The 13489-nt window shown below is 41.7% G+C and overlaps 1 protein-coding gene across 1 annotated transcript; it reads right to left on the bottom strand.

Moving 5' to 3' along the window:
- Positions 1 to 5607: 5607 nt before the first annotated feature.
- On the bottom strand, positions 5608 to 11859 carry LOC145772379 (uncharacterized). The gene is made up of 2 exons (XM_082584258.1): positions 7964 to 11859; positions 5608 to 7633 (listed from the first exon to the last, which is right to left on the bottom strand). The coding sequence occupies exons 1-2, from the start codon at positions 11857 to 11859 to the stop codon at positions 5608 to 5610; spliced, it is 5922 nt and encodes a 1973-aa protein (XP_082440384.1).
- Between the last annotated feature and the right edge of the window lie 1630 nt (positions 11860 to 13489).

Here is a 13489-nt window from a genome sequence, read left to right as displayed (position 1 = left end):
ATTTTGTTTTAATTCAGTGTCAAAAATGCAATGGTTTCTTTCGCCTTTTCTGCGGATAAATTCAATTCAATTTATTTTTCTTTGTCGGAAAATAACAGCAATGATAAAGTTACAAATAGTGAACGGGAACAAAACCAACAAAAGGAAAAGGTGGCAAAACTACAAAAGTTTAAAACGTGCATGCGATGCAAATTTAAAGGTTACGTACACGAAAGTAAATTAAGCACGGCCACCAAACCTAACAGTTTAAAGTAGATGAATTAGTTGGAAGAACCAGTTGGCTCCACATACCTAAAGCAACTGGAGGTGTGCCAGTTGATGAAACCATGCGGGGACGACTGAACCTTACAACCAATATAAAAAAGAAAAATCAACAACACGAGCATTCAAGAATAAACAATGAACATACGGCATATTATTACATATTAAACATATTACATATTATTTACATATTAAACATATTACATATACAAAATACTATGTACAGTGCATCGTTTTAAGTAAAATGGAGTGTTCGCAGCAACGACAGTGGTGTGATATTGAATATAGGAATTGATAACTGATGGGTACAGGAATTCAGATTAATTAACTTATTATTTGAGCATGATATTACACTGATGATCATGAATGATGAAAAATGTAGTGAAGATGATAATTATGAAAATGGTCTAGATAAAATTAAAAACATTTAAGCAAATAGTTGAACGAGGAGAATATAAACAACTTCCTTCACTTTAATGCAGCAATCTGTCTGTCTAACAAAATTTGGTGTAAAACAGACACAAGCAATAGCAGGGGCCGTCATAAAGTGCTTTTTTGTGGAAACTATACTTTGTATCAAGCTAAACGGTAGGCCTACGTGTATTGTAATCTGCAGGCCGCTGTACAAATGAGCTTTATTAAACCAATCAGAAGGCAAGATTTAAATCAGCTGATTGCGGTCATTTAAGCGAACGTTTCGTCGTCGGCAGCGTGGCCTAGCCGTTTAAAGGTTTGGAAAGCAGTCATTTCGACGACGTTGGTTCGATTCCATATCCAACATGTTCCAATGGGGCCTCGCCGACACCATCTTGTGCATGTCGCTCAAATTTTCAGACTGCATACCACATTCTCTACCAATGTTCTGTATGCCTACCCAAGAATGGGCATTGGGCATGCAGACCTAACAACGCTCGATGAACACACAATCCATTGGCTGCTGCGCCTGGATATAACAATGTGACCTGCAGCGACCTCAAACGCAAGAAGAACCGTTGAAAGACATTTCCAAGAAAAACCGAGAAGGTAGCCTACTATTACTTTGTTATAAACTCTAACAGAATAGCATAGATTTACAGGTTTTGCTGATTCAAAAACGTTATTCCAAACGATGATCATCAAGGCAGATGCAGCTTAAGCTATGAAATGTCGAGCTTTTGTAGCAGTATTGTCACATTTTTTATTTCAAATAGCTCATAAATGCTTTAGGCTACAAACTAAATATAGATATGGGTGACTAGGGTGAGCCCATAACAGAGGTGGGCCAAACTGGGGTTTTGTAAGCGATAAATTTACCTTACCTGATTTAAGCCATTGAATATCGAGCTTTTGTAGCAGTAGCCTACTTATATCATTTTTTTCATTTCAAAAAGCCAAAAGATTTAAATAAATTGAAATGAGTGGAATCCTAACAATCATACCCCGATAGGGGGGGGGGGGGGGCACAAAGGCGGAATACGGCCCTGCTACCCTAGACCAGGGCCTCTGAGAGAAATTTTCACTAGGGGTACGAAGAGTCATTCTGGGCCCCCCTCTCACTCCGGGCCCCCTTTGTCTTGTGCAAAACGTATGATGTTTGCTTAGGCGTATTGCACACCATACAACATTTTACTGCAGACATTTGTGCGCAATAGTAGTATCAAGCTGCAATAAAACTATTCTTTAATTTTAATAGGCTATGCACAATAATACTGAATATGAAAGAGAATAAATATGTCATTTCTCTCATATGATATAGGCCTACCCCGTAGCCGGTCGTTTGGTCGACAGGACATTTGGTCGACAAGACATTTGGTCGACAGGACATTTGGGTTAGGGTTAGGCTAGGGTTAAGGTTAGTTAACTAACCCTAAAATGAATCGTTCTGTCGACCTAACGTCATGTCGACAAATCGTCTTGTCGACCAAATATCTGTCGACCAAATGACGGGTACCGGCCTGCCCTGCTGTCAGATAAGATAAGACTGAGCATCATAAAATACAAGTTTATAACAACAGAGAATGGCATTGGCCTTAATTAAATTTTATCCCATGCATCGGAATAATGACATAATGTAAGGTTTAAGTCGCCCCGATAGCTCAGTTGGTTAGCGCGTGACGTCGTGAACAAAGAAGCTTCAAGATCAAGCGGTGCTGGTTCGACTCTCGGGGTGTGCGCTTGAGCAACGCGTTCTAAGGACTGCTCTCCATTCAGTGGCACCTAATGGATGGAATAATTCCCAGGTAACAAGACTTCAACAATCGGAAGTTTCACTCTGCCAATCTCCGTAACCGGCCCTGCTTCAAGAGCCTCTACAAGTATGCAAAACAACCAGGAATAGCCTATCAAGGCTTTGTCAGTCCGAGGATAAAGATTCAAAACCAAGTTTGCCCCCTTTTTCAAATAGTTTTTAAAAAACACAAAAAAGCCCAAAAACACCCGGGCATTAAAAAAACTAGTGGTTTAGGATTTAAAAAAAAAATCCCAGACCCTGCTTGTGCTACACTATGCCCGTCTCCCCCAGGACAGGAGAATAACCAACTTTTGTGATTTAATTTAGGGTGCTTTTAACAGAACATGTTTGCACGTAAGGCATTAAGTCACCACTTTAGACACCTAATTTCTTTCCGGGCCCTTTTGCTACATTGCGGGCCCCCCAAGGACTAACGAATAACAACATTTATGCTTGAATTTAGTCGTTTAGGATGGTTTTACCCAAACATTTTTGCGCGTAAACTATAAAATCACAATTTTGGGCCCCCCAACAACCACAGGCCTGGGCCCTCAAGGGTACGCTGTACCCTCTGTACCCCCCTCTCGTAGGCCCTGCCCTAGCCCTTTGAGGACCATTAATTTTCCCCAAAAAAATATTTATGTAGAATTTGTTTGTTTACTCTTCAAATGTCATATAAACAACACCTACACAAAAAAAAATTAAAAAAGGATGTCTGTCCTAAAATTAAGCATAGATATCCAATGCTACGTTAGGGTATCAGCAATGGCAAATTTTTATAGTTAACTGGGGGGTAATCGGCCTAATTTCATGGGACATATATGTCCCAGCGGTCCTCAAAGGGCTAGACCACTGTTTGCACCACACAATCAAAACAGCGCTACAAAAACAACATTTGGCACTTAACAAAATGCTTCTCTAGATCCGCTACTACTATTTGAGCGTTTGTACAACCGGTTTGAACAAAATCACTTCCAGAAATATAATGGAAATAAGCATAACCTTACAGAAGAAAATTAAAAATGGCATAAAATTATGCCTACACAAGGAAAATGCCAAAACAACGAAGAGAAAAGTAATTCATTGAGCAAATTGAACACATGAAGTCAACTTTTTGGCGACCCTGCACAAAAGTTACCGCGGACCGGCGCTGAACAAGTCAAACAATAAATTACCCTGTTGCTTACTAAATGCGTAAAAGGATAAAGTAAACGATGACGTTTTTTTAACACCCACTAATTTCGCTCCAGCCTGCACTACACAATACACATAGAGAAAAAAAGCAGAGAAATTTCAACTGCGTTGAATATTTAAAAAGAAATGCAAATGAAGAGTGGAATTTTAAAAGTGCCCAAGTCCAAAATTCCCTAACGAAGTTTCCAAATTTGAGCCAGGACTTAATTACTTTTAAAATGAAAAGTTTTGTTGACATAAAATCTATGATATTCAAAAGTGGACTTTGGCACTTTTTCGTGCGGAAATTTCGCACAACGTAGCCACTGTAGAATTTTGACGCGAATTCTACGTTAAAGAGTATCTTTCTCACTGGCGCCAAACAGTGGATTGGATTATTATATGCGTCGCTCAGTTAATACGGTTATGCTCCTACAACAGACAGAAAAACAAGCCAAGTAGATTGAATCTGAACGCGGTCTTGAGTTCTGTTAGTTTATTGTGGCAGATAGGTTGCAAGATTACAAGTCAGAAGATCACAAGGTCACAAGATCACAAGTTGCAAGTCGAAGGTTCAGTCACATAAGTTGCAGGTCGCAAGGTCGGCCACAAGGTTGCAGGTCGCAAGGTCGGCCACAAGGTTGCAGGTCGCAAGGTCGTTTAACAAACTTAGTGGGCAGATATAGGCTACTTCAATTCTAGATAGAGCTGGTGATTATAGTTCAGACTCACCGAGACAGCAATCAGGGCTTGAAGTGATAATCCGTACAAACAATAATCCAATAATAATAGTCGTAACAGTCATACAGCAATTGATTCTACTAGTGCATCTTATTCAAATAGAATACAAAATTTACAATTAGTAAATGGTCAAGAAATATTAACATAAAGTTTCTCAATTTATGCTTAAGAGTTAAGATTTAAACATCTCGTTTTACCAAATGCAGCTAATACAAAACTCAGAGAGCATTGCTCGTCTATGCTTTCACAAGTAAACAGACTTCGCTTTGCTAAGCTTTTATGCTGATTGCAGCAAAACGCAGAGGATGTGCGTTATATAAAGACAACGATAAGAAAAAATAGCTTCAGTAATATGCCTTGGTTGAAGCAAGCAAGCGGATAACAATTGTTTGCTAACGTTCATACAACATCTTTCAAGATGCGGCGAAAGCTTCGAAGAAATGTTGTGCTACATCAAGTATTTACATTCACATACAGACACACAATATTTAGACGTTGAATTACCGTTGGCCGTGCTATGCCAACGTTTAAATGGATGATGAAAAACAACGATTAATTTTCAGCCCACAAGATGACATAAGTTGTTTTTTAGGGCAATGGAAGTTAAAAATAGCATTTTAAAACAACACACTACAGATACTCTGGTGCCGTTTCATGAGTCAATCGTTGCAAGCCCAGTCTCTTGTCTAGAAACTGACAGCAATTATTTAACTTGTTTTTCGGGAAGAATAAGGAATTGCTAAAAATGTAACTTGTTTTTGTACAATTCGATAGATCACCAACTCCGTGGAAAGAGATATATGGATTTAAGTAAACACAGGCTTTATGTCTGTAAAAGTAACGTAATAATTCTATCAATACGAAGACGCGATTGACGTTTCAGAGGTTATCTTAAAACAACAAGACTTGCGTGTTTAGTTGATATACATAGACTGCTTCATACAGTGGCTGCTATTTGACATGTTATTCAAGTCGATTATAAAATTAACACACTCCCGGCCCGAAGAAGGGCATATATAGGCCTTCTTCTCATGAAAAGTAAATTTTATCAATCCATTAGTAAAAATGCTGAACTTCGGATTGCTTGGCATTAGGCTACAGTATACAATATACATATTACAATAAGCACATACAGTTAGTTACAATAATAGTTAAAATACATCAGGAAAAAGTTCTGAAACTCCGCAGTTCATCTATCGTCCTTTGCATCTCATCATCTTGATCTAGACGGCGTTCTCGTCCTCACCTTCAAACGGAACAATGACGCAAAGTTTGGTGATTGGACGTTTGAGTGTTCCTGTCGAAGTTTTGACCATGACCACTCTCACATTTCCGAATTTATCGGGAAATGTCTCTGTAATCCTACCGAGCGGCCATTTTTGTCGCGGTGTTAAATTGTCACTGAGCAATACAATGTCTCCCGTTTTAATGTTGGCATTCCTGGAACGCCATTTTGGTCGAGAAATTATCGATCGGGGGTATTCCTGTACCCATCTTCTCCAGAAACAGTCGGCGAGATACTGCACAGCCCGATATCGGTCACTGCGCAAGCAGTCCTTTTCGGTTGAATATAGCGGAGGCAAACTGGGGTTGGTATTTAATTTTAACAAGTGATTAGGTGTCAGGGGTAGATCTTCATCTGCGCCGAGTTTAACTTCAGTTAGTGGCCTGGAGTTTACAATGTCCTCAACTTCAAGCAAGAGAGTGTGAAGAGTGTCATCATCTAATGGGCGCTTTGGTAAAATATTTAGAAGTACTTGTCGGACGGTCCTTATCATTCTTTCCCATCCACCCCCCATATGGCTTGCTAGGGGTGGGTTAAATTCCCATTCGACTCCTTCCTGTCGAAGATAATCGTGAATTTGTTTTTTGTTCCAATTTTGAAGTTCTCTTTTCAGCGTTCTGTGGCAACCGACGAAGTTACTTCCGTTGTCGGAAAAGATCTTGGTAATTGGTCCACGGCGAGCAATGAATCGTCGCAAAGCGTTCATGAATGAGTTGGTAGTTAAATCTGGCGCCAACTCTAGATGTATGGCTCTAGTAGTTAAGCAAGTAAACAGGCAGCCATATCTTTTCACGTCACTTCTCCTTTGGCGGACGATTATTGGTCCAAAGTAGTCAACGCCAGTACTGTTGCGAAATGGAGGCTCTGAAATTTGAAGTCGTGCTTCTGGAAGTTCAGCCATAAATTGCACTCCTGGCTTTGCGGTTCTACGTCGACAGCGTAAACACCTGTTCAGTATTTTTCGAACAGCAACTTTTCCATTCAGAATCCAATATTTATGAGCCAGCAGGTTGATTGTGTGAGATGCACCAAAGTGCTTCGCCTTTTCAGCGTGGAAATAGTCGATGATCAAATCCGTTAGGTGTCGACCCGGAGCAAGAATGGCTGGATGTTTCGATTCGTAAGGTAAGTTTGCCTTGTCAAGTCTACCTCCGACTCGAAGAGTGTTACCGTCCAGGATTGGGTTTAACTTCTCCATCGGCGCGAGTTGAGTCTTTGTTTGTTTTGGTCGTTGTCCTTTTGGCAGTGACAAGAACCATGCCGGAAAGGCTTGGCGTTGTTCGTAACGCACTAACTCATTTTCAGCAAACTGGAGTTCAGACACTTGGATCGGATTTTGGGTGAGGTTTGAAGTGATTTCGTCGCCACGTATTCGAGCAAGCAGGTAAGCCTTGACTCGTAGTAACCATGCTGTAGCAAGCTTTAGGTGATGCAGTGACGAAAAGTGGGAGATGAGTACATCAGTTCCTGTTGAAGATTTGTTATTTGTACCAATAGTGAACGAAGTTACCTTCTGGCGCCGTTCAGGTTGAAACTTGGTGTAGATATCGTCGTGTTGTGGTGGCTTAACGGATTGTTGAGGCCATTCGGTTGGCGGCTTCTTTAAAAAGTCTGGCCCATTTAGCCAATGACCAGATTGTAGTAGAGCTTCAGCCGTCATACCTCGAGATGCCTGATCTGCTGGGTTGAGGGCCGTTGGTACATGATGCCAGTCGTACACTTTGGTATGACCTAGAATTTTCTGTAGGCGATTGCGAGTGAAGGTTGGAAAACGTTTCGTATCAGCGTACAAGCTTTGCAGGACAATCATGGAATCTGTCCAAAAAATGCATGGACAATCATTTAGCTCGAGCTCTTGTTTAACGGTCCGAGCCAGGTTGACGGTGTCCAAAGCAGCTTCTAATTCTAGGCGTGGGATCGTGTGTCTTCCAGCGCCGGGTAGAAGGGATTTTCCTGTAACAAGACTGCAAAGAACGGTTGAATCAGGTAATATTGAACGTAGATAACACACGGAACCCCTAGCTAATGTTGAAGCGTCGGAGAAGAAGTGGAGTTGAACTTCCGGGGTCGCAGTGGTGGACTTCAGCTTGTAGCAGCGAGGTACACGAATCTCCTTTAGACGTTCTAAAGTGTTTTCTTATGATCTCCACCTTTTTAGAGTATTTGGTTCAGCAGGGTCGTCCCACCCTACCTTTGCTAGACAAAGTTCACTGTATATGAGTCTAGCTTCAAGAACTACTGGGGCTACTAATCCCAATGGATCAAACAATGCATTTGTAACTGATAGCACTTGCCTTTTAGTCAACGGTTTTGTAGACGGCTCTACGTTGAATCGAAATTCGTCGGTTTGTACGTCCCATTCCATGCCCAGGACGCGTTGCTTTGGCCCTTCTCCAGGCAGCTGGTTCTTTATCGATTTGGACTTTTCTTCATCAGGGATAGAATTCATTACCTTATCGCTGGTGGATAGCCATTTTGTTAGCTTGAACCCAGACATGCCAAGGATTGCTCGTAAGTCTTTTACTAGCTTACATGCACTTTCATCGTTTTCAGCTGTTAGCAGTGCATCGTCGACGTAGAATGACGTCAATAAGGTTTGAGCAACGTGAGGATCAAACAACTTTCCATGCTCTCGAGCGGTTTCACGCAAGCAGAATGTTGCTACAGAAGGAGAGCATTTTGCTCCAAACAAGTGTACCTTTGTTCTGTACACGGTGGGTTCACGCGATAGATCGCCACCCTTCCACCAATAAAAACGCAATGCATCGCGATCACATGGTGAAACGTTTACTTGATGAAACATTGCTTCAATGTCAGAGACTATTGCAATTCGGCCCTTGCGAAATCGCATTAATACACCGACCAGAGAATTGTTTAGGTCGGGACCAGACATGAGGTAATCGTTTAAGCATCGGTTGTGAGAGATAGCAGCGCAGTCAAACACGACACGTACCTTGTCTGGCTTTTTGGGGTTGATAACTGGGTGATGCGGTATATACCATATTCGGTTAGTGCTGTTGATGTCGTCTTCTGGTACTTCTTCGGTGTAGCCCTTCTCCAGATTTGTCTCCATTTGATCAATGTATTTTTCTAAAAGAGAATTGTCTGCAAGCAGACGTTTCTTTAAGCTTTTCAGGCGCTTTTGCGCCATCTCGCGGCTGTCAGGAAGCTTAGCACAGTCATTGCGCCATAAAAGTGGCAGCTGATAGTGACCATCAGAGCGGGTTAACCGTCTGCACATCATGTCGTAGGCAATTGGGTCCTCACGAGAAAATTTAAAACCAAATTCTTGTAGTTCTCTATGAGATTGCAAGAATTTCATAAGGCTTTCCATGTCGAATAAGTCTGTGTCGACTGAAGGTGAAATTGTTTCTCCTTCGTCGGTTATGATTAAGTCCTGGATGTTTTCGGTGTCTACGGGCCACTTAGCGCCTCTAACAAGAAGGCTTGTGCTATTTTCCTTTGGACAAGGGGCATCTTTGAAGTGTGAGCCACGGAGAAGCCAACCTAGTGGAGTGCGGATGGCATCTGGACTTTCGTTCGGACGTGGCGAAAATCTGCTTTCCAGACATCGATGGGTAACTGCATAGTTATTGCCAATCAATAACATTACTGAGCAATTTTCGACTGCAGGCAAATCAATACCTTGCAGATATTGATATGCTTGCAGCGTTTTCGGCTTTGGGCTCAGTTGCGGATCAACAGGGATTTTGTTGACTACTACGACTTCTTGTAGCTCGAAGTCTTGTTCTTCATCTAAAGATGACACTATAAAGGAGACGATGGGGGCTTCCAGACGTTGAGGACTTTCAGACGATAGCGTCTGGAGAGCAAAACTACGCTCACACTCTGGTTTGGTATCCAGAAGTTTTATTAATTCTTCTTCGCAGAACGTACGGTCAGAACCAGAGTCTAGCAGCGCATAGGTTTCGACAGTTTTTTCACCACAAGTTACCTTGACGGGAACGATGTCCAGGTATGAGTTTTGGCTAGCTAGCTCTTCCGGTTCTGAGCGCACGGCGAAGTTAGGCGCTTTTACAAATGTGTTGTCATGGCGACTGCGAGGAGTACGGTGCCATTGGTCGTTCATAACTTTAGAATTCCAATGGTGGTCATTGCGACGGAAGGTATCGTCTTTTGTCCGTATTGCAGGTCCTGACGTACCTTGTTCTGAAAGATTAGGTGAATGTAGGAGAGTGTTGTGTTGTCTGCTCCCGCAACGGTCTATTTGGCACGAAAATCTTGAAGTACACGCTGAACTTACATGGTTTGGGCTTAGGCATTGTTTACATAAGCCTTTTTCTTCGACAAGGCGTACTCGTTGTCGATAAGATAGAGCACGGAATTTTTTACATCGAAACACACTATGAAAGGCATCTAAGCAGCATGCACATTTCCAATCCTCCTGCCGTTTGTTAGGCTTAGTTAAAGGAGGTTTTGGGTTTTGTACGAAGTTAGTGCTAAATGAAGATACCTTATTTTTTCCAGATTGTGGTACACTGGACTTGTGTGGATTACTCGATAGTAGCTTTCGACCGTAGACGGAGTTTGCATTCATAGTATTCTCTTCTATAAATGCTACGAAGTCAAGAAATCCAGCTGGTTTCTTGCCTTCATTGTTTTCTATTATCACACATGATTTCTTTATCCAATCTAATTGCATGGTGTGTGGCAATTTTTCCACCAACATCGTGATAAAATTGACGCTGTCTAAGCTGACGGCAGACACCTTGCCATCAGGCGTGCGAAATAAGGAAGCACTGCAGCGATTTAAAAGCACAGACAATTTTGTGAGACGTTCTGGGTCGTACCGCGTGAATTTCGGTACGTTAGTAAGAAGTTCTTCACAGGCCTGGGCTATAATATGTGGCTCACCATACCTGTGACGAAGTTCTTCTATTGCTAACTGGTAGTTATTTCTGCGGTCAGGACAGTCTGCAAAGTGCTGGATTTGTTCCTGAACACCCCTGCCGCAATGTTGCAAAAGAAATGACAGCTTCTTTTCTGAGGGAAGCCAACTGCCAACATGAGTTTCAAACCGGTGTTGAAAGGCACGAAAGTCCATGGGGTCTCCTTCGAACTTTCTTATGTCAGGCTTGGGAAGTAGTCGCTCACTGACTTCGGCCTGAAATTCATATGGGTTAATACGTCGAGATTGAAAAACATCGATGTCGGGGTTTGAGTACCTCATATCCCGGCTACTGTAGCTTGGATGTCCGAAGTGGGGTTCGTCATTAATTTCGAAGTTATTTGGGCGTGACGGGCTTGTGGAAAAGGCAACTTTGGCTCTTTCATGAGTTACATTATCATTATAGCTTCGTTCATTTTGTTGAGGTAAAATTAAAGTTTGATCATTCGATCGCAAATTATCATGATTTTGTGAAACATTAATTATTTGTTCAGGGTTTGAGTCGTGGGGCGGAATTGACAGGTGACGAACGCTTCTTACAGAACCTTCCTGAGAATTTGCTTCCCACACATCTGCTTCGACCCTAGCTGCTTCTAAAAGGCGAAGGTCTTCAGCTGCGGCTCGGTCGGCTTTCAATTTCGCCTCTTGTTCTGCTTTCTCCAGCTTTAGTTGCCTCTCACGTTGTTCTTGTTGCAGTTTTAATTGCCTTTCACGCTCTTCTTGTTCCCGTTTCAATTGCCTCTCGCGCTCTTCTTGTTCCCGTTTCAATTGCCTCTCGCGCTCTTCTTGTTCCCGTTTCAATTGCCTCTCGCGCTCTGCTTCGAGACGACGCTGCTCATTATGCTGCACCGCTAGTCGTGCAAGTTCTAATTTAGCTTGCAACGCCTTTTGCTTAGAGCTTCTATTGGAGCTTGTTGTCGTCGTTCTGCGGCTTCCAGTTCTGGAGCCCGATTTCGAATGGTGGGAAACATTGAAAAGATGCAAAGAGTGAGCCTGGCTACCCTCATGCTCGTCCTGTTCTTGTAGCCAGCTGTCGACTTGGGCCATGAACTCGCCTTTACCTCGAATGTAATCATCTTTTGTAAGAGTGGAAGATTCGAGCAAAGGCGTGTCATCGGGCATGTCAGTGCAGAGATCCATCAGGGCGCTAAATAACCTGTCTAGGTCACGAAGCCGGGCACGCACTGTTGTTGCACAATGAGGACTTTTCATTAAATTGTTGATTTCTAAATAGAAATCGCTTAATTGCTTGGCCGCATCAGAAAGATTTTCAGCGGCCATTTTGCTGTAGAGTTTTCCGCTTCTTAGCATACAACGCGTTTGAAGGCAGAAAAGATAAAAAACCAAGCGAGAATTTTGCTGGTTAAGTTTGTTAAACCGTGTAGAATTTTGACGCGAATTCTACGTTAAAGAGTATCTTTCTCACTGGCGCCAAACAGTGGATTGGATTATTATATGCGTCGCTCAGTTAATACGGTTATGCTCCTACAACAGACAGAAAAACAAGCCAAGTAGATTGAATCTGAACGCGGTCTTGAGTTCTGTTAGTTTATTGTGGCAGATAGGTTGCAAGATTACAAGTCAGAAGATCACAAGGTCACAAGATCACAAGTTGCAAGTCGAAGGTTCAGTCACATAAGTTGCAGGTCGCAAGGTCGGCCACAAGGTTGCAGGTCGCAAGGTCGGCCACAAGGTTGCAGGTCGCAAGGTCGTTTAACAAACTTAGTGGGCAGATATAGGCTACTTCAATTCTAGATAGAGCTGGTGATTATAGTTCAGACTCACCGAGACAGCAATCAGGGCTTGAAGTGATAATCCGTACAAACAATAATCCAATAATAATAGTCGTAACAGTCATACAGCAATTGATTCTACTAGTGCATCTTATTCAAATAGAATACAAAATTTACAATTAGTAAATGGTCAAGAAATATTAACATAAAGTTTCTCAATTTATGCTTAAGAGTTAAGATTTAAACATCTCGTTTTACCAAATGCAGCTAATACAAAACTCAGAGAGCATTGCTCGTCTATGCTTTCACAAGTAAACAGACTTCGCTTTGCTAAGCTTTTATGCTGATTGCAGCAAAACGCAGAGGATGTGCGTTATATAAAGACAACGATAAGAAAAAATAGCTTCAGTAATATGCCTTGGTTGAAGCAAGCAAGCGGATAACAATTGTTTGCTAACGTTCATACAACATCTTTCAAGATGCGGCGAAAGCTTCGAAGAAATGTTGTGCTACATCAAGTATTTACATTCACATACAGACACACAATATTTAGACGTTGAATTACCGTTGGCCGTGCTATGCCAACGTTTAAATGGATGATGAAAAACAACGATTAATTTTCAGCCCACAAGATGACATAAGTTGTTTTTTAGGGCAATGGAAGTTAAAAATAGCATTTTAAAACAACACACTACAGATACTCTGGTGCCGTTTCATGAGTCAATCGTTGCAAGCCCAGTCTCTTGTCTAGAAACTGACAGCAATTATTTAACTTGTTTTTCGGGAAGAATAAGGAATTGCTAAAAATGTAACTTGTTTTTGTACAATTCGATAGATCACCAACTCCGTGGAAAGAGATATATGGATTTAAGTAAACACAGGCTTTATGTCTGTAAAAGTAACGTAATAATTCTATCAATACGAAGACGCGATTGACGTTTCAGAGGTTATCTTAAAACAACAAGACTTGCGTGTTTAGTTGATATACATAGACTGCTTCATACAGTGGCTGCTATTTGACATGTTATTCAAGTCGATTATAAAATTAACAGCCACCATAAGCACTTTTTCCAATGCTACCTCCAATTGAGCAAAATATGGCATGAGCACTTTTCAAATAGACCAGCCACTTCCAATGGATACTCATAACTCATGCTATAGCCTAGGCCTACCTAGGC

Source organism: Aplidium turbinatum, chromosome 6 (genome assembly GCF_918807975.1).
Source record: "Aplidium turbinatum chromosome 6, kaAplTurb1.1, whole genome shotgun sequence".
NCBI lineage: Eukaryota > Metazoa > Chordata > Ascidiacea > Aplousobranchia > Polyclinidae > Aplidium > Aplidium turbinatum.
The sequence above is the reverse complement of the archived record's forward strand: the minus strand, read 5'-3'. Positions and strand labels throughout refer to the sequence as shown.